Source organism: Zingiber officinale, chromosome 4B, assembly GCF_018446385.1.
Source record: "Zingiber officinale cultivar Zhangliang chromosome 4B, Zo_v1.1, whole genome shotgun sequence".
Taxonomy (NCBI): Eukaryota; Viridiplantae; Streptophyta; class Magnoliopsida; order Zingiberales; family Zingiberaceae; genus Zingiber; species Zingiber officinale.
Window position 1 is genome coordinate 83,478,398 of NC_055993.1, and position 23,885 is coordinate 83,502,282.

The window sequence follows — 23,885 nt, forward strand, 5'->3', positions numbered from 1 at the left end:
TCTCAAAAGTTTTAAAAAATATTATTTATGAAATCTAAATATATAAAATATATAAAATAATTGATGTAAATATTTTTTTATATAAAATATAAAATTTATGATAAATTTTATGTCTAGATAAATTAATATGGATGCTTTAACAATTCAATCATGTTAATTTGATATGAATATTCAATTTTAAGAGCCAGTTACTCTGCATAGTGATTCAGTATCGTTATTGACACAGCAAACAGGCAAATGCCACCTATAAAAACTGCTGCTTAACATATTCTAAATATCGACGCACTGAGTCGACGCCAAGCCCTTCTGCGCTGGTTTGGTGGCGACGCTGCACTCTCCTCCGCCGTTTCCTTCGATTGCCGTCATGTTATCGATCGAGGAGTCCAAAAACCTCTTCGCCTTGCTCGAATCAGAGTCGAAGTCCTTCGATGAGATCGTCGCTGCTTACCAATCGCAGTTCCCACGGGAAGCCCGGTTTAGGGTTTGCTCCTCCCTTGCTATCCTCCTCGAGGTAGGAGATTTGTTTGCCCTTTTTTTTCCCCCTACTAGTGGAATAAGTTTAATGGATCAAGATTCGCTTCCTCGAGGGTTTGCTCTATGTTTTAATGGGTTAAGTTTGCGCGATTTGAATCTCGCTTTGTTTTTAGGTTATAAAATGGTTCTATCTGCCATCTTACTCTGAACCCCATTTGCCTAGTATTGTTGGCCATTTAGCTGAAGGGATATTAAATTGCCTAAGCCTTTAAAAATGAGATATTCTTTAATCTTAAATGCCTTTTCCAGGAACAGCGTCACGACCTAAGGCTGCTCCTAGTAATGCTGCCTTGTCTTTTTTGATGGACGATGGTTTTTGCCAGTGTATTTTGATGGTTCTGCAATCATTTGATGGATTAAACCAATTGGTCTCATTATTTTTCTTTCGTCCTTTTCTCCCTTATCTTTTATGTATCCTATCTTATTACTTTTAAATTCCTAGATACTCAGTAGCTGCTCCTTTTTTGATTCATCATCATTTTCTTTTCATCACCGGAGGTGTAAGAATTGGTTCTCTTTTTGTACTGGCATCACTGGGCCACAAGATTTCTTACTGTTCTATTTATATGTATATTCTTAGAGATAACATTATCTAATTTGTAGCTGACATTTCACTTGCTTATTGTGAGTTGTGATTGTGTCAAACTTACTAGCTTCTTTGTAAGGTTTAACCATTGTCTTGCTTTTAGTTTTCAGTGGGATGATCTTCTGTTAAATTTTATGTTGCCATAACTATAGTATTGTTATACAAGTTTACATATGCCCTAGCAAAATATTTTTTTTGTGTTCTTTCGCTCATTAAATGTGGATATACCACATTGCTGAGACTAATATATATGCCACAAGGGGCAACTTTCTTTAAATGAAAAATTAATCTATTAGTGCATGTCTCTCTAAACTATTGAGTAACATGCTTCAGTAGCTATGCTTTATGAATACATCCTTTATAAGATACCAAAGAGCATTATAGAAGATGATTAACAAGACTAGATATGGAATGTATCATCATTTTGTCGCAATGTTTCCACTTTTAGATTAATGCTCAAACTTAAGTGTGAAGATGTTTCTCTTTTGAGTAGCAAAATAGTAAATTGTATAGGCTACAAGACAATGATAAAGTTAAACACGATTCTCGTGCTCGGGAATTAAAAGTGGCGTTCATATAGTCTTTGTTTTTTGTATATATGGTATGAAAAACATTCCCTTGTCTATGCAATTAACTATATTTCATATAGTCAAGGTTCTCAAGATATAGATCCTACCTATGAACGTAGAGAGCATTGAATTGGACTATAGGTTTCTTGAGATCCAAGTTCAATTCCTATCCTGCTTTGAACCTGGGATTATTTAGGCCAATTTATATCAGAGGATTGTACAATTCTAAGGTTAGACCATAGTCTTGACAACCATAATCACTAGAGCATTGTTCTCATGAACTAATCTTTCCTTTTGGATATCCTGAATTTTGTATACTCTGTAGCTCAAGGAAGCTAGACCACTGTCCAGCATCACCAAGGTGTATTTGTAACCACTCTTCTTTACTAACATGATTGAACACCCTTCCATTACTGAGTATTAATGCCTTTTATTTCTGTTTGAACTTTCTTGTCAAGGAGTATAGTGATTCATAGAAAGATTATCATGAATTCTTCAAGTAAATCAAATTGAGATTTTTTTTTCCACCACTCATGGTAGTTTGCTAATCGTAATGAATGTTTGTTTATGTTTAACACACTTCTAATTTTCTTCTCGCCATATCCAGGATAAGGTTTTGTTGAAGCCTAGTCAGCGTTTGGTTGCATATGCTATACTTCATCAGACTTATTCCTCTAATCCACCATCATCAAATCCGTTTATTTCATTACTTGTAAATGTGAGTATGTTTGGATTTTGAAATCATGAACTGATTGAATTACAGATACTTATATTATTTTGTTAATTGTGTCATACAATTTCATTTTTAGCCTTGAAGAGTGTCATATGTTTGGTAGTTCTCTTAGCCAGATTTTTTACCTTTAGTTTCATTTTATGTACTTTCAGCTTTAAGCTTTTAATAATAAAAGAAACAGAAACATGCAAACTTGACTGCTATGTTTCACTTAACTAATTGTCAAAACATTTATAACACCATACTGCATAAATTTGGACTCTACAAGTATTTATTTTTGTGATAAAATTAGAATCTTGAAGATGATTTTCTGTCTGATTTGGAATTTGATGGCTTTAGTGGTAGACCAACATCAGTGTATGACTCTTATTCTAGAAGCTGATCCTACCTTTAAATTTTTGCTTCGATAGTGAGATTTGTATGCTCCCAATGAGATAGAAACATATCAAGTTCTGGTCCATTTGCCACACATTGGCATGTGATTGGGTTTTCCAATTGAGTGCTTCTGAACAGACTTGGCCTTGTCCCATTTAGAACAAGTATTGGGTTTTGGGTTATTTCACATCAACATGGTACCTTTATTTGCTCTGATGATGTTCGCTTACAGTATAATTTCATATTAGCCCCACCAGAATAACTGGAATTTATTGCTTATCCTTTTTTTTAACAGTTGCCTTCACATCGTCATTTGATCTATGGGCATGGGGTCAGCATGGCAAAAACTTTCTATCTTTCTTCATTTGGTCACATCTTATTCATATTACAAAATTAATATGTAGATTCAAATATTATACCGTTATATTGTTCTTTGACTTCTATTGTTTAGTTATAAGTTGAGATTCAAAATAACTCATAGCTACAATACCAACAACTAATGAAATAACTGGTTAGGTCAACAGATCATTTATGATAATATCAACAAATTTGCAGCTTACTTGGTAGAAGAGCATAGAGAAAAAGAAGACATGCATAGATTGAAAGAACTACGAACTTAGATATACATATTTTTCAATCACTTATAGTTCTTTAAAGGAATTAAAACTTCTTATGCTTGCATTCTCTTGCAAATCAGCAATTTTTTGTAATTACAGGCAGCAAGTGATGATACCTCAGTAAAAATGGAGATGGCGTTTATTCAACTTTTACTCGGATCTATAGGTGGAAACAATAACAGAGAGGTTGTTACTTTTATTTTGTCCTTCAGCTGCATTTATTGTACGATGTGCTATTTCTTTCTATTACACTTGTTAATCTAGTATGATATTTTTCAAAATATCTTTGGAAGTAATTGGCAGGGTAAGGCTGCGTAATTGGAAGGAGAGCCTTGGCGCAACGGTAAAGTTGTTGCTATGTGACCAAAAGGTCACGGGTTCGAATCTTGGAAACAACCTCTTGCAAAAAAAAGGGCAAGGCTGCGTATAATGGATCCTTCCTCGGGACTCCGCATGACGGGAGCTTCGTGCACCGGGTTGCCTTTTTTTTTTCTTTAGAAGTAATTGGCATGTTCTAGTGTCCACTTGTTAACATTCTAATAACAAAAATACAAAAAAATGAATGATAAGTACAGTAAATCATGATCATTCTGACTACATGGCTCAATTTGAGATGTTCTTTATTTGAAGTTAAAAGAATTGAGCAATGTATGTTAACGTGCACTATGAATTTTTTGGTTGAGAAATTTGAATTTGGAATTGGAAGTTAGGCACTCGGGCTGTCAATAATATTGCGAAAGGTTGGATTAAGGGAACAGGTCACTTCAGCAACCATCATGTTTAACTTGTATTTTATTTAAATTAGTTGATTTTAGGAGATAACTATATCTGCATTTTAGAATCTAATTTTACACATTTTATATCTTATGTCTTAGCTTATTTGGCTGTTGATCAGGTCATGAAGCTGTCGGCTGTTGATTACATCAAAGGATTTGATTCTTCATCCTATGTAAGATAATAATTAGTAATGTTGTATTGGTAACGTATCAACTGAGGATAATTTCTTTGCTGAGTTGTGATTTGGGCATGATCTTCTGGTAATTACACTATTGTTGTTAGGAATTGTTTCAACGTGAACAGCTGCAGAAGCTATATGATGATGGTGTACAGTCCAAATCATATTATAGCATTTTCCAAGCTGCATCTGTCAAAAATATTATTCCAGATCCAGATATATCTATCGGCATTGATGCCACTCCATATGAGTATACAACATATCCCTCTTGATATATATAAGAAGTTTCCTAGGATCCTTGTGGTAATATTGCTCTGTTTCAGGCCAAAGCTTTCAGCTGCAGGAACAAAACCAAGAATTGGTTCTGATGATAGAGGCAATGCTATATTAGGTTTAATGCAAAACTTGTCTGTTGAAGGATTGGGTCCACAATGGATAAGGCCTGCACCACCGATGCTCCCAGTGTTAGATGGAGAAGTAAAAGATTTCACCTGAGACCTTGCGTGTTCAATTGTTTTCTCTAGTGTTATTAATCTGCAAATTCTTGTACAGCTTATATGGCTCAATCCTGACAGCAATCATGAGCTTTTGTGGGATTATGGCATGTGTGCTGACACCAGTCGAGGGGCTGCAGTGAGAGATTTGATTGCTAAAGCATTAAAAGGCCCACTTGCACCTGCCCAACAAGAGGTCATGTTCTTTTTCACGCTAACTAGGTAGCATCTGTTGGTCATAGTGGCCAATATTTCAGCTGTGCTCTATGAACATTACTAGTTGTTTTCCCTTCACCTATGCCAACATTTTCTATATTAATGAAACAATGTGGCCTTTCTTTTTGTTTCTTCTTGCAGCAATTTGTGTTAGAACTTGCAAAGGATGCGAAACTCGTCTATCATTGTGGACTTACTCCTTCAAAGCTACCGGTTTGTATTATTTTCATTATTATGTGATATCTCATTTCAAATTTTGTGATGATATTATATCTGTGTTTTCTAGGATCTTGTTGAGCACAACCCACTTATTGCTGTCGAAGTTCTTTCAAAGTTGATGAATTCTCCTGAAATTTCAGAGTAAGATCTTTTGATATTTGTGCCAGTGATAAATATGTGGGTGCTATGCCTGTTTTTCTTATCAGAATTTGGTTGGCAGGTATTTCACTGTTCTTGTGAATATGGAAATGAGTCTACACTCAATGGAAGTAGTCAACAGGCTGACAACTGCAGTTAATCTACCAACTGAGTTTGTACACATGTACATCACTAACTGTATAGCATCATGTGAAAACATAAAGGTTCTTCTTCTTTCATTCTCAATGCTGTCACTTTTCGAAGGCATTGGTTTTGAATTACTAACTCACTACATCTGAAAAAAAAATCTGTTTGTCTTTGAGTTGCATAGTATGATGATTTTCCTATAAAAAACATTTTTGTATTTTTCTTAGTAGCTCTAAATGATTTGGCATAGTTGTCTTAGTGATGATAAGCTTGATTATTAGACAAAAAATTGAGATGAATTTATGGATTAGTCAGTCCAACGCCCTGCACATTCAATTGTGCTAGTGATGATCAATTTTGATGATCATTAGGGAAGTTCTTGACTTTGGTGCTTACTGTTGGAGCAATCTGGGTACCCTTGGTTTTGATGTTTGGGCAAAGGGTTAAGTTAGGTTTATTGTTGTATTTGATATTCATTGTGAGTGTGCAGGATACAGGTACAACAAGGAAAGTCCAAGGGTGATCTTGGCAAAGGAGGAAAGTTCAAGGATGAGTCTTGGCGGTGTAAGTCAAAGCATATAGTCTTGGTAACGTAAGTCCAAGTGTGACTTGGCAATGGATGAAGTCCCGGAGGCGCGACCTCTTGGCAAAGGAAGACACGACAACAATGATAAGGTCGATGGAAGTCCAGAAGACAAGACGTGAAGGATGGGGATGCATCAGAGGAACGCAAGGCTGATGGAGGAGGCTAGAAGGCTAGGTCTAGGTTGGTTGGGCGAGGACGAGTGTTGAGTGAATGTACTCGGGGGTTAAATACTATGATTAGGCGGTACTGTAGCGTTACTGTAACAGTACTGTTACAGTCGATTGGTGTTTTCATCAGTCGACTGGTGCGGTTGACCGGGTAGTCGACTGAGAGCGAAAAGAATGCTTCTGTTCGTTCAATTAGTATGGAGCAGTCGACTGATGGAAGTATCAGTCAGCCGGTATCGAGCCGTTGGGTTGTAATAGTCGAATCTCCACAGAGGCAATCGATTGATGGTTTTGGCAGTCGACTGGTTGGCGGGGTTTTCCAACTCGTGACCTATATAACCAAGCATTGGAAGCTTAGTTAAGATTGACGAAATAGATGTGGTTAACTCCTATTATTAGTCTTCCAAAGCCTCCAAGCTCTTCTTGTGATCTAAGAGTGTTTAGATAAAGGTTGTGGTGAGGTTTCTCCATTGAGAAGGAGGTTTGAGCTAGCCGGAGGTTTCTGGGGAGTTATCCACCGACGGATTGGGATCATCTACCTTACGGACAGCCGTGGAGTAGGAGCCCTAATCTCCAAACCATGTAAACGCCTTGTTACGGTTTGTTTTGGTTTATTGTCTTTCCTTATTGTTTATAGGGTTTAGCTTTCTTCTTGTTAGTTTGTATTTTTGTTTTCCTCTGCGTACTAACAAGTATAGGAAGTGACGATTTGAGTGAGACGCTATTCACCCCCCCTCTAGCGAACGTCAAGGTCCCAGCACTTACATCCCTTTAGAAGTGAAACCTCATTTCTTTTTTACTTTAATTTTTTTGGCAGTTTGAATTGTTTGCTTTTATTGCCACTGTGATAGTTTATTGTCAATCTCATCTTCTTTAGACTACATCCTTTCATTAAAACATCCATCTAAGAGACAACAACAGTTGAAATTTGTTCCATTGTGCAAGTGATGATCAATTTTGATAATTGTTAGGGAAGTTATGACTTGTGTGCACCTACATCCCTTTAGAGGTGAAATTTCGTTTCTTTTTTACCTTTAATTTTTGGCAGTTTGAATTGTTTGCTTTTACTGCCACTGTCTCATCTTCTTTTGACTACTCCTTTTATTAAAGCATTGTTCCATGCATCATAGTTGCTTTTGCTTACTATACCTCTGTAATTCCAGTTTTTCTAATCCAAAGTAAAGGTTGTCAGCAGTAATATTAGTTCTAGAATTTCTGAGTTTCCGCAGTTCTAGGAATAAAGAAAAAAAATCTTTGTTACATTTCACTTGTCCATTGCACTTATTTGTTTCAGCTAAAAAATTCTTAATTTTTAGGTGTATCTCTCATTTAGAATTTAATTTGTTGGGTAGCCCTAAGACAACTATTGATACGTGAATCTAAGGGGACGGATACATTAAGTTTGATACTCAGTTTTGGTTTTTCAGTGAAAGTTCTTATTTATGTTCATCTTATTCAATATTGTTTATGATGCTGTCTAATATTTGCCACTTTGAACTGTTGACATCTTAGAATGTATCCTCACCATCTTCATCAAATATGAGGTATTTGTACCAACCATTTGGGGTCAACTACACAGATCCCAATGAGACTTATGCCTAGTTTATTATTTCCATGTTTGTCTTGTTCAGTAATCGCTGCCATGATCGTCAACATTGTCGTCACCAAGCCAATATTTGTTCAAACTGTTTGGAGTCAGGTTGTGTTTGTTTGAATGATACAACCCTTGATTATTAATAATATTAAAATCAATTAAATTATTTTTTTATATTAATTTAATGTTTTCTTTGGCCTTGTACTCCATACACCTACTCTAATTGATATAACTCTTAATTATAGATTGCTCACTTTTGAGCATGCACTTCATTTGCATCTTAATATGCATGTTAGTGGAGCATACAGAATTTTTTACTTCTCCAATTTAGCTTGTTTTTCCATTGTATTTTGCTGTTTCAGTGTATGCTTTCATTTTAATGGGCTATACCTTTTATAATGTTGGCAATTTGGTTCCTGAAGTTGTTGTCTATTTTCTAATGGCTGATAAAAGGATTCTAGCATTTTATGTTCTTTTCCATGTTCAGGACAAGTACATGCAAAACAGACTGGTGAGGTTGGTTTGTGTCTTTCTGCAAAGTCTTATCAGAAACAAGATAATCAACGGCAAGTTTGCTTTTGTTTTTTCATCATGCTTACATGCATTTCCAACTATTAATTTGTTTGGAGTAATCAAATGTGTAACAAATTTGATAGGGCTGCATACAATAGACTTAATGTGCTCTGGCTCTAGTTCTTTGTCTAGTGCCACATTGACTTGGCTTGGTGATTCAGGATGGAACTCATGAATCCAGTTGGAAAATAGATATATATTTCGTGCAAGTTTATTTCAAGCTGGCTAGCTAACGACTCTGATAACTAAATTCTAATTCTGTGAATTAAGATTCTATTCTGGGTTGATTTTTTTTTTTTTTCGTTGACATGTTTGTCTGTTTGTTGTGATATGCAGTTCGTGATCTCTTCATAGAAGTCCAGGCCTTCTGCATTGAGTTCTCACGTATCAGGGAGGCTGCTGGCCTGTTCAGACTTCTCAAGACCTTGGAGTGATCATACAAATTCAAATGTTGCTTTCTCCCCATTTTGTACATCCTGCCCAACACATCCTTGCCGAGGGTTTTGTGTTTTCTTCTTTCGTTCATGGACCTTTTGGAACATTGTGCCATAGACTTTTGCATCATGCTGCTGCTCCATAAGCTTCTTGAGTTTGGAGAGTAAAATTTAAGCGATTTCACATACCATGTTGGAAAAAGAAGTCATGTTTCATGCATTCTCTAGATGAAGTGTCTTCTCGCCATTGGTTCAGTGTATGCTTGAGTTCTACTCCCCTTAATTCATGCTTTAACTCTTAGCGACGTGTTAGACTTAGTTTAAGCTGACACTGTACTGTGCTCCAACAACTTGCAGTATAAGCACTACTACGATGCAAATGGATGGTAGATTCGTATTATAGGAGTAAAGTTTGAATTCTCTAGGTTCATTCTCTTAAGGAATAAATTCATAGGAGACCGTTTAGTATTGTGATTTATCTCCTTTCCACATCCTTGGGGTGGATAGTGGAGGAACATCTGATATAAACGTTCTCATTTTTTTTTTTGCATCATTACTATGACTTAAACTTGCAGTCGTGATGATTTTTTTCTTATAAAATCATGTTATATAGGTACCTATCCAAGTTTTACTGAAATAACTACGAGAGCGTGGCTTGGCAATGGTGTAGTGACAAAGTACCTTTTAAATTTTTTTGGCATTTAAGAATTGAATTTTAGTTTTGATGAATTAATAAATGATTTATTTTAATGAGTAGTTGACCTAAATTAATAGGTCATTTATTATGAATGTTTTTGTGATTTATTCACGTAGTGATGAAAAATTTTAATGGAAACTTACAGAGCCTCTGAGATTAATCTAATTTGAATATTTGATGCCTACTTGAAAAAAACATTAAAAAAAATGAAAGACTATGTGAGCATTGGTAGCGAGAGGGCTTTCAATATCGACATACTCTTTTTCCTGCAAGGCTGCAAATATTGTAATCAGTACAGTACGTCTCTCTTCTCGTTTTTCCTTTCTGTTTCTTTCCTTTTTGTTTTGCTTCAAATAAGTGGGTGTTTGACTTGGCTTATAAGCTCTCTAAAATAGTTTATAAACTATTTAAGAATTTATAAACTTTTTAAATTTATTTAGTAATTTTTTTTTCAAATAGGTTATAAGTTATCAAAATAAATTATTTTGAAATTTATAAATTATTTTAAAAAAATACAGGAGATTTTTTTTTTTAAAAAAAAAATTATTTTAACAATTTTCTTCTATAAAATATCTTTATATAATTTTATAAATTCTATCTTTCATAAATTTTTATAAACTTAATATCTTTCTATCTCCATTGCTTTCTCTTCATGTCTTTTTCCAATTTTTTCTCCACCAATATAAAAATTCACTCAAATTCTCTATTAATAAAAAATTCAAAACTCTAGTATTATATCTTTTTTGATAATTTTATTAATAAAAAGATTTTATAATATCAAACACATCAATACTTTTAAGTTGATTGTAATAAATTTACACAAACATTTTAACAATTTATTTTTAAAATAAAACCTAACCACTTATAAATTCCTAAAATAATTTATAAGATATACATATTTATAAACTATTTTTAATAAATTTAACCAAATATTCTCAAAATAGGGATAAACCCTAAGACTGCGGTGGTAATAATGACTATTTGTGACGGTGTGAGACATGAGGGAACAGTCCAAGAATGTGTTCTGGCACAAAGTCATGCCGAGTGAGAATTCCAACAATAGGAGGCCTCTGCATGGAGCAAAAAAATATTCGTAAGTGCCTGATAATATGGAAAACAAATGGATATGCATAACGGATGACCTCCTTAACACATCAAATTTTCAAGAGAAAAAACACACTGCCTATATGAACTATAATTTTTGAACTATACATACGTTTATCATTGGAAAGAGTTCTTACCCCTGGAGTCTTTGGCACAACGCACAGGTGCCTGAGTCCAAGCTCCCTGAAGAGGACAGCAGCTTTAGATAGGGACATTGTCTCGACGACTGTGTACGGTGATGTGTTGGTGATGGGGTGGAGATCAACAAACATATCCAATTCCTCTTCAAGGATATCCAAATCTTCCAGTTTCAGCCCTTTGCCTAATCCAGCTTTTGAAAAATCAAAGGGTCCAAATCTTTGTAACACTTCTTCTACCCCAGTTTCCACCCTACCCATGGTAAATATCTTTCCCTTCAGCAAAACAAGCAAATGAGACCTCAGTACCAGCCCAACAAGTTCAGGAGCATCTGAGAAGGGAGGTTCATTGATCACTGGAAAACCATTATGGCCAGTGAATCTCAGTGCTTCAACTATGTTCCCTACTCTCTCCACACCAGAGAAGGAAATCAGAGGTCCTGATATCACGTCCCCTGCTACCAAGTTCCTCATGTAGGGTTCTGCATGGGCTTCCATGAATGGAAGCCCCTTCATCTTGACCATCTGATCATAGACCCCCTTGTTAAAGCAATCAGCTACTGTCTTGGATAGGAGGAGGACTAACATAACCAGAGGCAGCATTAGAAGATCATTGGTCAACTCGAGAAGTATAACACAGACAGAAACTGTCATTCTCATAGTCCCACCTAGGAAAGATGCTGCTCCGAGAAGGGCAAAGAGACCTGTGTCAAGGTCTGATACTGGACCAAGAAGAGTGCCAACGATCCTTCCATAAGTAGCACCAGCAAGTATAACAGGAATGAAAAGACCAGAAGGAATAGCAATGCCATATGTTGCAACTCCAAGGCAGAAAATTGCGGTGAAGAAGACTAAAAGGCTGGATATGCGGAATTCATTCTCTGTGCCGCCACTGAAGAGATTGCGGATGGCATCATCATTGGTGTTGAGGAAGAGAGAAGCAAGGTCATTGTAGTGACCTGAGGGGCACTGGAAGTTTTTGAAATTGCCCGAGCGGCCGACGGTTGGGCATTCCTCTTGAAGATCCTCAGGACAAGGAATGCAGCTGGCAAACCAAGGTAACCCATAAGAGCAGCATGATGTGAGGAGAGATATGATGATAGTGAGGAGAATTTTGAATGGGGCACCTTTCCTGCAATTAGATGGATTAGTGCAATCAGTTCAATGGTGAGAATTGAATTTAGTTTATATGAATTCAGAGTGATTCATGACAGCAATGCTATCGACTAAAGGAATTTACTTGTTGATAAAGCTGTATGTTTGAAGGGTCATGTTTACAAGATAGTTGAAGAGGGCTCCAAATACTCCGCCAATTAATCCAATAGCAATAATAGCTATCAGATCTTGAGTGTTATATGTTGAAACACTTGAACTAACATCAAACATTATCAGTCCTCCCTTGCCAAATAATCCACATTTTCCGCTACGGCAATACTCTATCAAGCCTTTCAATACTACAGCAACAATAGCGGTTGTGAAGAATGTTCTCCACAGAAGTGCACTTCGCCACCTGAGAAGAAAAAAATGTTATCAAACGATATAGTTCTGCAGGCTTAAGGATACTCGACTAATTCAATGGAAAGCACCTGTTGCCAAGAATTCTACCTTTTTTCATTCTTCTCATACTTTCAAGGCAATTATATTTTCTCCTTTTCTGAACCTAGAACATACACTCTAAATACTTAGAACATTGAAGTTTCATAATGCACTTGTGTCTGTTAGAACTTGTTTGAAACAGTTAGGATCGTAAAGCTAATGTTGCAAGTGTAGCTCAGCCTACTTGTTGTGGCACAACTATTTTGCAGTATCTAATCTTTGAGGAAAAAGCTGCACAAGTTGTTGCCAAACAAAAGAAACATGATCTTCGTTTGGCTCTACATGAAAAAGCTACCAGAATTGCCTATTCATAGTTACAATTAGGAATCTTGATATATGACGGATTCAATGCAATCTGAGACAGTGTAAAGCACATGCATTGATTCACTTCAAACAAATGCTTCTATTCTCAATGTCCGGTGCCTTCAGTCAACACTTTCTCGCAATGCCGAAAGGTAGGATTCAGGTCTTTTATTATATGAAAAAAACGGTGTTTCTATAGCTTTATATTATTACCAAGAAGCTGCTTCTTCAAGTGCAAAGAGCACGCCTCCAACAGGTGCTCGGAAGGCGGCTGCCACTCCTGCTGCAGATCCACAGGTTATAAGATCTCTTCGATCCCTATCATTTTTGAAGTATCTGAGCCATGTCCATGTGAGATGATACTTGCGAGATCCACCCTGGCCTAATAAGTTGGCAATGCAAGCGCCTGTATGTACCATTGGCCCCTCCTTACCTAGTACAAATCCAGCAGAAACTCCAGCAATGGACCCAAATATCTGAAAAACAGAATTGTAAGTAAAATTTCCTTCCTATAAATAACTAGTTGTAAAAAGACATGAATTGTTAAACATTTTTATTACTCTTTAGTCTTTACCAACTACCAACTAAATGTTTTTTTTCTTCAAAACATGTACCCAAAGGTATTTCTAGATTTTATTCTTTAGTTGATGAAGTCATTGCATGGTATAGTTAGATTAGAAGTTCAAACTAAAATTTCAAAAACACACCTTCACGAAAAGTGTGCTAGGAGCAAGTATGGAGTAAGCATCAACTCCATTGAGATATGCTTTAACTTCAGGTATGCCTGACCCAGCAGCAGCAGGTGCAACATAAGCACAAAGGGTAGCTGCAGCTGCTGCCAAAATTACATTGATACCGCCATAGGCGAAAAATGCTGTCAAGTACCTGTATTGAACCATAGTCTTAGAAACATGTCTTGCTCACATTGTACAATAAATTATGAGAGCATATTTTTTGGATTCAAATGAGAGCTGCAAGTTGGCAAAAACTAAAGGTTGGTACACAGTTTTTTATGCAAGCTTATGGTCCCTTTACAATCAATCGATGTGTCTGATGATGTTTATAAATCAGAAACTATCCTTCAGCAGCAAGCAGATGTACCTAACTAAAACTATAAAATTTGTTAGGAATCTAATATAATGTTTTACCATACAACAAAACAGAGTTGCCACTTTGTCAGAGAGAAGATGCAATGCAATAAAGTTATCACATTGTTGGTCATCTATAATGACTTATCACATTTGCTAACCAAAGTCCTTTAGACTTCAGAGGTTCTAAGATCAAGTTAGGTTCTTGAGAAGACAATTAGCAAAAATCATATAAGGATACTTATGATTTTCCATTAATGAAAATTGAACACAGGTAAAGCACAGACCTGGGATATTGAATCCTAATATTTTCCTTATTACAACAATTTCCATATGAATATTAAGTTATTAAGAGGAGTCACTGAAGTTGAACTATTAAATTAGATAATAATGCACAATAAGGGTATTCTACAATCCAGGGATAATTTGTACTCTATATGATAAATTTTATATGACTTGAATGACCTTATCTTCAAAATTAATGGGATATAGTTTATAGGATTACCTGTGCTCAAGCATCAAATTACTAGTCAGCAACAACTTAAACCCAGCAATGTTCTCAACTGCAAGGTTGTTAAAGAATCCGACAAGCCCAGTTGCCAAGCCAATCATAAGAGCCAGAGTCCACTTCAGTACAATGTACTGAAATATTTGAACCTTTTTCCTTGATCGCCAGTCTTCCTTGAAAACATCGTTTTCCACAATTCTATGCAAAATGTAAATGTTTTTTCAAACAAACAAAAAAAGAAGTATGGCAATAAAAAGTTAAATTTATTGAGCATGAGATGAGGCTCACAAGAAATCTTTGATGACAGAAATGATAGTTCACGAACAGTATTTTTTTAATCCAACATAATTAGAAATTCAGTGAAAGGTTAAAAAAATGTGGAAAAAGAACCGGTTGGGATAGAACAAAGGATAAATGTGGAAAAATAGATTGTTAAAACAGAATTGGCCTTGTATAATTATTCATTCTGTAGGTCACACCTCTCGCAATATTGTCAAAAGACTAGAGAAGATCCTCAATGTGCATGCTGTGAACTGACTTAAGTAAAAAGTCAAAAACTAGTGAGTTATTAAAAATCACCATGTTGTAAGGTGCAAATGGGATATCCAGACACGTCTCGCATATGAAATTACATAAGCATAGCAGTTGGATACATTCATCACATAAGTTGACAGAAAGTAAGGGAACAACTAAATAAGTACCTAGAAGGATTTTTAAATAAGAAATAATAAATTTTCTCTCTTCTTTTCTTTATCTTACTCCCTTCTTCCTCCCTCATCTTTCCTTTTTTACTTTTACTAATCCTATAATGTAGACGGCACTACCCTATTGTGATGTTTCCTCATGATAGTCTTGTCCTGGGGCATGCTGCCAAGATTGGTTTAAAATGGAGAGAGGGAGAGAAATGAGGTGAAAAAAAAAAAGCAATTGTGAGCGAAAGAATAAAGAAATAAGCATTCCTGATTAAACATATATTTAGGCACCCTTGTCAGCTTTTCTTCAGTCCCCACCGAATTAATTTGACGGATGGACCCAATTGCAATACATATAAGTTCATGCAAGTAATTGCCACAAGTTCATATACCCAAATTCTATTTCGGGCATAATTCACGTATGAAATAGAATAGCCAAACCTTATTCACCATGTACTTCTGAGATTCGTTCAAACTAGATACTACTTTAAAAGGAAAAAAAAATACAATAGAAGTCATTAATTATGGTGCTAGACCATCTAAATGGATGCAAAATTGAGTGGAAATCAGTATTCTTGAACTTCCAAACATACCAAAAACATGACAAAAAATTGCAATATACATGCCACGCAAAAGTACACCACTTATTTATCTGAATTAAGAAAATCTTACTCGTAGTCCAAGCTCTCAACGGGGCAGACGTTGGCACCAATGATGGCTATCTGTGAGGTGGTGTTCCCGGTGAGTTTCCTAAGCAGAGGCTCGCTTGCACTTCCTCCCTCCTCTTTCCCATTCAATCCCGATCCATATCTTTCGACTGCCCTCCATGCTCCCTCCATGCTCTCTATGTCATTGTTCCCTTCCTGGTGCTCCATGGCACCTCTCCGAGTCCCCGTAGTACTAACACAAGATTAAGTTAAACAGAGAGCATACAAATAGTTTGTTATTTGAGTTGCAATTTAGCTAGAAAATTCATCCTCGAAGCAGACTGAAATAGATGTGGGCATACATCGTAGATAGCTGGGTCGAATTATCTCAATTGGAAGACATGTATATCTTTAAAGCTGGTAGGTCTGAAAAGTACCCACTCAACTCTGAAGATGGTGGCTGATGCAGAGGCGGGCGGAAAAAACCGTGTGATTTGCAGAGGAACAAGAAAAGAAGCAATTGGCATGCAGAAAAAATAATGCATATGATATGAGTCAAACTAATCCGAGGAGGTTAAACTCTATTTTTTGGTTTGTTACACAATCGTGTGACGCTAAGATTTTAAGACATGCATTATTTCGGTGAAGTATTATTTTATTTAAGATGCGTGTTTGTATTTGATATTTGTTCCGACCTTTACTGCCTTTCGTGCAAGTATGAACTTGTAATGGTAGAAATTCTACAGCGTACTGATTCGAGCTTGGTATTCCTTCAGGGCAACGATAAGACAAAGACGTTTTTTTACATGGCAAAATAATATTTTAGTGCATGGAAACCAAATAAGAATGAGGAAAAAAAATTGAAGTTTCTAATTACTTCGTAGAAAACAAAAGAGGCCTTGAATACTGCACTATTCTTTTTCCATAATTTTTCATGGAATAATTCTTCCTATATTCCAACAAATAAGTATTCTCTATATATCTATTCCATCATTAAAATAAAATATTTATTTGCATATACAAAAGGTTAATTGAACTAAAGTTGAAAACACAAACTCATAAATAAATTTTTAAAATGACTAAATTGCTAGGATAATTTCAAAATTACTAAATTATGTATCGTTTCTTTTTTTACCCCTATTAATTGATCGATTCGATTTTGTTCTGTACTAAAACGTTATATTATATTTTTGAACAAATCAAGCGACTTGAATTATTATTTTTAATAAAAGTTAATTTTTAGTAAAATCGGTTGATAGACCAAATAATCTCGGATTAACATGAAATTAGTTCCTATGTGTTCATCTACCTCTCTTGATTATATTCACGTCCTCAATCGTCAATTTGATTTAATATATGAGAGTAATAATTTCTTTAAACACGAATATATTTAAAAAAAAAATTAATTCGTGTTCAAAGATTTATTGCTCTGGTTAAATTAATATTTAGGGACATAAATATAATCAGGAGCGGTAGACAAATACATAAGAATTAGTTTAATGTCAATTCGAAATCAATTGGTTAAATTGACCTCAATATATTTATATTTAAAAAATTAAAAAATTATTGCATTTAATATATTGAGTCAAATTGACGTTTAAAAACACAAACTTAATGAAGAGATAAAGAAATACATAGAAACTAATTTCATATTAATATGATTTAATCTATCAACCAATTTTATTTAAAATTAATTTTGATTAAAAAAATAAATCAGTCGACTAATTTTTTGTTGATAGAAATAAAATAAAAAATAAATTTATGATTTAATAATTTTAAAATTATTTTACATAATTTAATAATTTTAAAAAAAATATTATCTACATAAAGCTCTCAATAATATTTTAATTTCGGCTCTTATTTCAAGCCATCTTCCAGCATGCATATTGTAATCGACTTCTTGATTTATGCTAATGAATAATGAAAATTTTATATAGGACGAAAATTAATAAAATTAACTAGGATTCCAACCTATTGCAATATAGCTGCTACATTCTCCTACGGCACTTAGAGACGTGGTGACGAAGAAGCTGGTGAGCTTTCATATTTGGCATACTTGCCCCGGTCCTTTCTAATTTCCACGTGGCATTTTTGTCACTTGACAAAGCAAAAGTAAGAAAGAGAAGAGTATCGAAAAAACAAACGAGGACTACTCCTTTCAGGAGAAGTTAATGTTCTATACTCTAGCAAAAGGTGGATGTCAATTCGTCTCAAATTAAGATGGAGAAGATAAATATGAATGATTATTAATTTTTGAAATAATGATTAACACATAATGAAAGTGTTTATCTTGCTCATATTTCATTATAACAATACCTTATGTGCTAGCACTAATCCATCCGAAAGGACGAAATTAATGTTCCATCACGATGTAACTTTAGATTGGGCAGGTGAAACAATCATCGACAAAATCGATCGGAGAGGAATGGTTGTTCTTTTTATCCAATTAGGGTTATGTAAACATAAGCAACTTTGCTAAAATGGACTCTCGGTAAATGGCGATCTCAAGGTTGCGAACAATTAAACAAAGAAAAAGGAAGACGAAATCATCTCACGCAATCTGGAAGAAAGAAAAAAGAAGAAGAAGAAGAGGCAATACCTTGATCTACTCTTCCTGAAGCTCGATTCGATCCACCTTGGCTCACGATAGGATCAGTTCATCGTCGGATAAAAGAATCCGCAGGAAGCAATCAGTTGCACTCCGGAAATCGATCTTCTCCTCTGATTTCGAACTTTTCCGTGATCGAAGAGGCGAAAAGCGGATCGCTCACGAGGTTTCACACTCTCTCGGACCAGAGAAAGGGATAGGCGGCAGACTTGCTAGGCAAGGGAGGATTTTCCTCCCTGACGGAAGGGGTATGAGCGTAATCACCCTGCAATCGGACCAGAGAAAGCGCAGTAAGAAAAAACGAATGGACGGATTTAAATAGGAATCGTTGCCAGGAGCGGAGATGTATAACCGCCGTTTGATCTTGATCGAACGATCGTTCATTTTCAAAGGAGGCGGTGCATGATTTGGGCCAGGAAAACCGCGTGAAAAATGATTGAAACTCCTTTAGAACGCAGAATCAGGAAAACTAGACTGGGATTTGGTTTGACTCCATGTCATCCCGATTCATTGGACTTAAAAGTTTAGAATAACATGAAATTCCGTATATTCATTTAATTCTACTAATTATATTCATATCTGTAAAAAATTAATTTAACATAATAATGATTTTTTAAATATAATTTATTGATTAAAGAAATAAAATTTTACTGTTCTATGTCTAATCGATGTGTGAAAATATGAATATGATAAAAAAAATAAATGAACAGACTTATTTCTATGCCATTCTGAATTTTTTAAATCTTTGGTAAAATTAAATGATAACTAAAAAAACTCAGAATAACTTAAAATTAAGTACCATGCATTCATCTAATTATTATAATTATATTTATATCCACAAACATTAATTTATGATACTATATTATTGCTAACAATAAATTTCTGATTATAAAAGATCTTTAAATTATTTAAGAAAAATATGTCCGAGTCAATTGCACTGTAGCAATAGAGACTGTGAATAAGTGAAGGGTAAAATGGATATTGAATATATAATTTAATGAAAATTTTATTATTTTAGAATATCAACATCGATATTTATATTTAAGAAATTAAATCATTGATTTATTTTTTTAAAAGTTGATTCTAATCATTTCTAAATATTCCTATATTTATAAAAATACAAAAGGTATTTGAGGTGTGATACTATCTTGGGCGATTTGTCAAAGGTGAATATGCGTTTTCCCAATCACCTATAGTTTTTAAATATATAAAAAAAAATACATATAACCTCTTTTTTTGCTTGCAAGTGGACCCAACTCCGAACCGGATCTAGTCTGGATTTGGCCCATAATCGGGTCAACGGACTGGTTATCTGTTGATCCGATTTATCGGGTCGAATCGAAACCGGCCCGACAAGTTGCTGGGTCGGTTCCGATTCCTTTGGTGCAAAACCGGCGAACCATCGGTTAACCATCAGTTCGGCCCGCCGGTTCAACTAATTTATTTTTTTTTAAACGGCTTGAACCACCAATTAACCGGGGGTTCCTAGCCGTTGGGAGAGGGTAGGAGGTTTTTTGATATTTTTTTCAACAGTTAAGATCATTTGACCATTTTTTGATTAATGTGTAACGACCCGCCTTCTGGGTACTGGCTGTAAGGCCGATCGTCACAATAATGCTAAACTATACTGTGCGGAAAGCTGGGCTAATTAAAATTTTACTCTACTAAGGATGGATACAACTGATAAGAAAGGTCTAAAGACATTCTTTGCTGGTGTACACATGCTAAGGAGGGGAAACTGAACATCCCAACTGAGCTAGGGACTAGGAACTAAACTTCCCAACTACCTACGGACCTGCCGATCGATCCACAGATCGATCGAAGCTGCGGTCGTTCTGTTCCCAACTGGATCGGTCGGCTGACCGATCCAGGTGTGGCTGGATCGGTCGGCAGACCGATCCAGGTATGTCTGGATCGGTCGGCTGACCGATCCAGGCTCGGTCGGCTGACCGATCCAGGAGGATACAGTAGCATACTGTATCTGTCTGGATCGGTCGGCCGACCGATCCAGTGGCACTGCCCAAGCTCTGATCGGTCTGGAGACCGATCAGAGTTCTGATTTCACCTAAAACTCTGATTTCAGCACTTATTCGTGCCGAATATCTCACATAACCACTAACTAATGCATAATAAACATTCCAATAACATATAGCTAACATTCCAACGTGACATGGAGCATGGTTCATCAACTCATAACCTTTAACTACTAGAAATGCATAAAAACCAAAGTATAAGAAAATGTCTTAATGAAGAACTAGTTTCTAATTTGCTAAACTCTCCAAGGTCTTTTATTCCAGTTCCTGCCACACACACCATCCTTTGCATTGTCCTCCAGCTCCCTCTGCTAGTCCATCTTTCCTTTACCTTTATCTGCAGTATAAGGAAAAATAATATCTGTAAGCTTAAAGCTTAGTAAGAAACCATCTACCTCACAAAAACATGCAACGATGCAATTATGATTTTAAATCATGCTGTTTAAAACACATGCTGGATATACTGAATAAACTAAGCATGGCATACTGAAACATGGTATAAACATTGAAACATGGCATGCATCATAAACTAAGCATATAATCATATCATAGCATCAACTAGAATAAACTATGCTGGAAACCGAACTGAAACTATACTTGAGCTAAACTAGTGCTGTTCTGATGCTATAGTCACATATCTGAATAAACTTTGAAAGCTAATAGATATAAGTGAAAATACATAATCATGCTGTTTGGGCCCGGCAACTGTACTTGCTGTGCGCGCATCCCTAACTAGACCCGGGTTTGCAAGTCCCGAATTTAGTAGGGTTAACTAGGTTATCTAAACCTAGGGACGACTGTGGGAGTCCAACCCAATGGATATCTGATCCAGTACAGTGCCACTGAAAATAAAATACTGAATATAGCTAACTGTTTTAACTTGCTGTTTCTAGGTTATCTGAACCTAGAGCTAGGTTATCTAAATCTAGTGGGAGCCCACCCATTGGACCGTAGTCCCATCGAAGCTAAAATAAACTGATTTGCTGTTTTAAACGCTTCTAATGCATTTAACTGAGCTATTAAAATGCCTAAGTTGCATCTTTTTACTGATCTAGTTACTTTGTCGAACACCTAGTGTGCCCCAACTCTCCTCTTTATTAGGGAGATCACCTTTAGGCACCCGACAACGTCTACAACCCCAAACTGAAGAGGGTAAACGTGTCCGGCCCATCTAAAGGCGCTCAACTAAATCCCTAAACCTGCGAGGAGGGTTAAAAACACCCTACATGTCGACAAAACTTGCATAAAACTAAACTACTACACAGAAAATCCAAACGGAGCTATTATACTGCAGGTGAGGGGTTTCTTACCTTGTGTGGTAGATTTCTTACAAATCTAATCGCTAGAAATTCCCGGTGGAGATGATTTCTCGACGATTCGCTCGCGTCCACGTGCTCTACTCGCGGAGGGGAGCGTCCTTGTGCTGAAATCGTCTTCAGAAAGTGTCCTTGGGGCCCTAGAGAAAGAACCCTAGATCTTCCATGGTGTGGCGCCGAGAGAAGGAGGAAGGGAAGAGGTGTTCGGCGTGAGGTTTTGTGAGGAGAGGGCTGCCGAACCAAATTAAACCAAACTCATCTTAAGTTCTTAATTTATATTAATTGGATTATTGAACCCAACTCCAATATAAATATAATTGGTTCCTCTTTCTCTCAGCACGGCCCTGCTGGGTTCACCGGTTACTAAGGCTAACTAAAGGTTTAGCGGACCCGAGAGGTTCCGGGTTCGATTCCCGCTTAAGCCTTTTTATTCTTCTAATTATTTTTGCTACTTCCGCTACTCGGAAAATTCCGGAAAAATATCTAAAAATTCCAGAAAATCACAGAATAATTCTAATGCAAGTTTGAGAATTTTCGGGCGATATCAAAACTCTATAAATAGAGAGCTTAGTTCATCATTTTCACACATCTTCTCTACTCTTAATCTCAATTTTGTATTCTTTACACGCTTTCGTTTCCAATTTTCAATTACAATAGAAGGAGGTCGCGGAGGTGCATCATTTCGATCTCGGAAAGGAAAGGAAATAATGAATCCGCAAGAGGAGGACCCCAACATTCAATCCACCGATGATGAGATCGAGCATCTTCCAAATCTGACACCCGAAACATAAGGAAGTACCGATGTAATTACTTTTAAGGTTTGGGAACTTCCTCCTCTAAAGTCTTCTATTTTCACTAAACATTTTGAGAATGTCACTCTTCCGTCGAGAGAAATGCGTGCAAAATGTAAGCACTGCAATGCTTCCTACAAATTCCAAGTCGGCGGCGGCTATGGGTCATTGAAACGACATGTAGAAACAAAACACCCGACGGAATATGAACTTGACCGTTCTCAAATATAATTATCAAGATTTTCTTCAACTAACGGTAGTACTAATTCCGATTTATTTTTATATTTGAATAATAAATTAAGAGAATCATTAGCCAAATTTGTTTCCGTAGAACATCTTTCTTTTAGTTTTGGTTCTAAATGTACATTTGAAGTACCGATGTAATTACTTCTAAGGTTTGGGAACTTCCTCCTCTAAAGTCTTCTATTTTCACTAAACATTTTGAGAATGTTACTCTTCCGTCGAGAGAAATGCGTGCAAAATGTAAGCACTACAATGCTTCCTACAAATTCCAAGTCGACAGCGGCTATGGGTCATTGAAACGACATGTAGAAACAAAGCACCTGACGGAATATGAACTCGACCGTTCTCAAATATAATTATCAAGATTTTCTTCAACTAACGATAGTACTGATTCTGATTTTTTTTTTATATTTGAATAATAAATTAAGAGAATCATTAGCCAAATTTGTTTCCGTAGAACATCTTTCTTTTAGTTTTGGTTCTAAATGTACATTTGAAGATTTTTATAAAAAATCTCTTAATCCATATGCTAAACGTGTTCCTAGGACTACACTTACTCATACAATTAAAAAATTAGTAAAACAAGAAAAAAAGAATTTAATTGATGAATTTAATAAATTAGATAATAAAGTTTTTTTATGTTCCGATATTTAGAGTGATCATTGCCAAACACATTCGTATATGGGTGTGACTTGTCATTGGATCAATAACTCTTGGAACCTTCAAAAAAAGATTAGCTTATAGAGTTTTTGATGAATCACATAATGCTCATAACATCGCACAATTATTATTTTTAATTTTAGAAGAATATTGCTTAACTCATAAAATATTTTCAATATCATTAGATAATGTTAATTCCAATACCGCTTGTATAGATAATCTAAAATTTGTTTGTCAACTTATTATTGACGGTTTATTTTTTTTCATTTTGGTTATGTATGTCATGTTTTAAATTTATGTATTCAAGATGAATTAAAAATTTTAGAAAGTTATATTAAACTAATTAGAATTGCAATTTCTTATTTATGGTCTCATCTATCTATAATGAAACAATGGGGTAGGTTTTGTAAAACTAATAAAATGAGACCTAAAAAATTTCCACATGATGTACCAACACGTTGGAATTCACATACCAATTATTACAATATTCATTTGAATATAAATAATTATTATGTTTATTTTTTT

The 23,885-nt window shown here is 35.5% G+C and overlaps 2 protein-coding genes across 3 annotated transcripts; one reads left to right on the plus strand and one right to left on the minus strand.

The window, feature by feature from the left end:
- The first annotated feature begins 281 nt into the window (after positions 1–281).
- LOC121975328 (CCR4-NOT transcription complex subunit 11-like) lies at positions 282–9,238 on the plus strand. Of its 2 annotated transcripts, none has more exons than XM_042526910.1 (12): positions 282–511; positions 2,297–2,407; positions 3,514–3,600; positions 4,310–4,363; positions 4,474–4,619; positions 4,693–4,846; positions 4,922–5,059; positions 5,221–5,292; positions 5,366–5,439; positions 5,519–5,660; positions 8,418–8,496; positions 8,840–9,238. In XM_042526910.1, exons 1-12 carry the CDS (start codon positions 365–367, stop codon positions 8,935–8,937), a joined length of 1,302 nt encoding a protein of 433 aa, XP_042382844.1. In that variant the 5' UTR covers positions 282–364; the 3' UTR covers positions 8,938–9,238. The 2 variants fall into 2 exon arrangements, with proteins under 2 accessions (XP_042382844.1, XP_042382845.1); XM_042526911.1 differs by having other exon boundaries at positions 4,495–4,619.
- Positions 9,239–10,401: 1,163 nt separating this feature from the next.
- On the minus strand, positions 10,402–18,600 carry LOC121975325 (chloride channel protein CLC-c-like). The gene is made up of 8 exons (XM_042526904.1): positions 18,309–18,600; positions 15,735–15,962; positions 14,368–14,568; positions 13,482–13,659; positions 12,988–13,250; positions 12,116–12,385; positions 10,876–12,007; positions 10,402–10,704 (listed from the first exon to the last, which is right to left on the minus strand). The coding sequence occupies exons 2-8, from the start codon at positions 15,935–15,937 to the stop codon at positions 10,612–10,614; spliced, it is 2,340 nt and encodes a 779-aa protein (XP_042382838.1). The 5' UTR covers positions 15,938–15,962; positions 18,309–18,600; the 3' UTR covers positions 10,402–10,611.
- Positions 18,601–23,885: the final 5,285 nt, after the last annotated feature.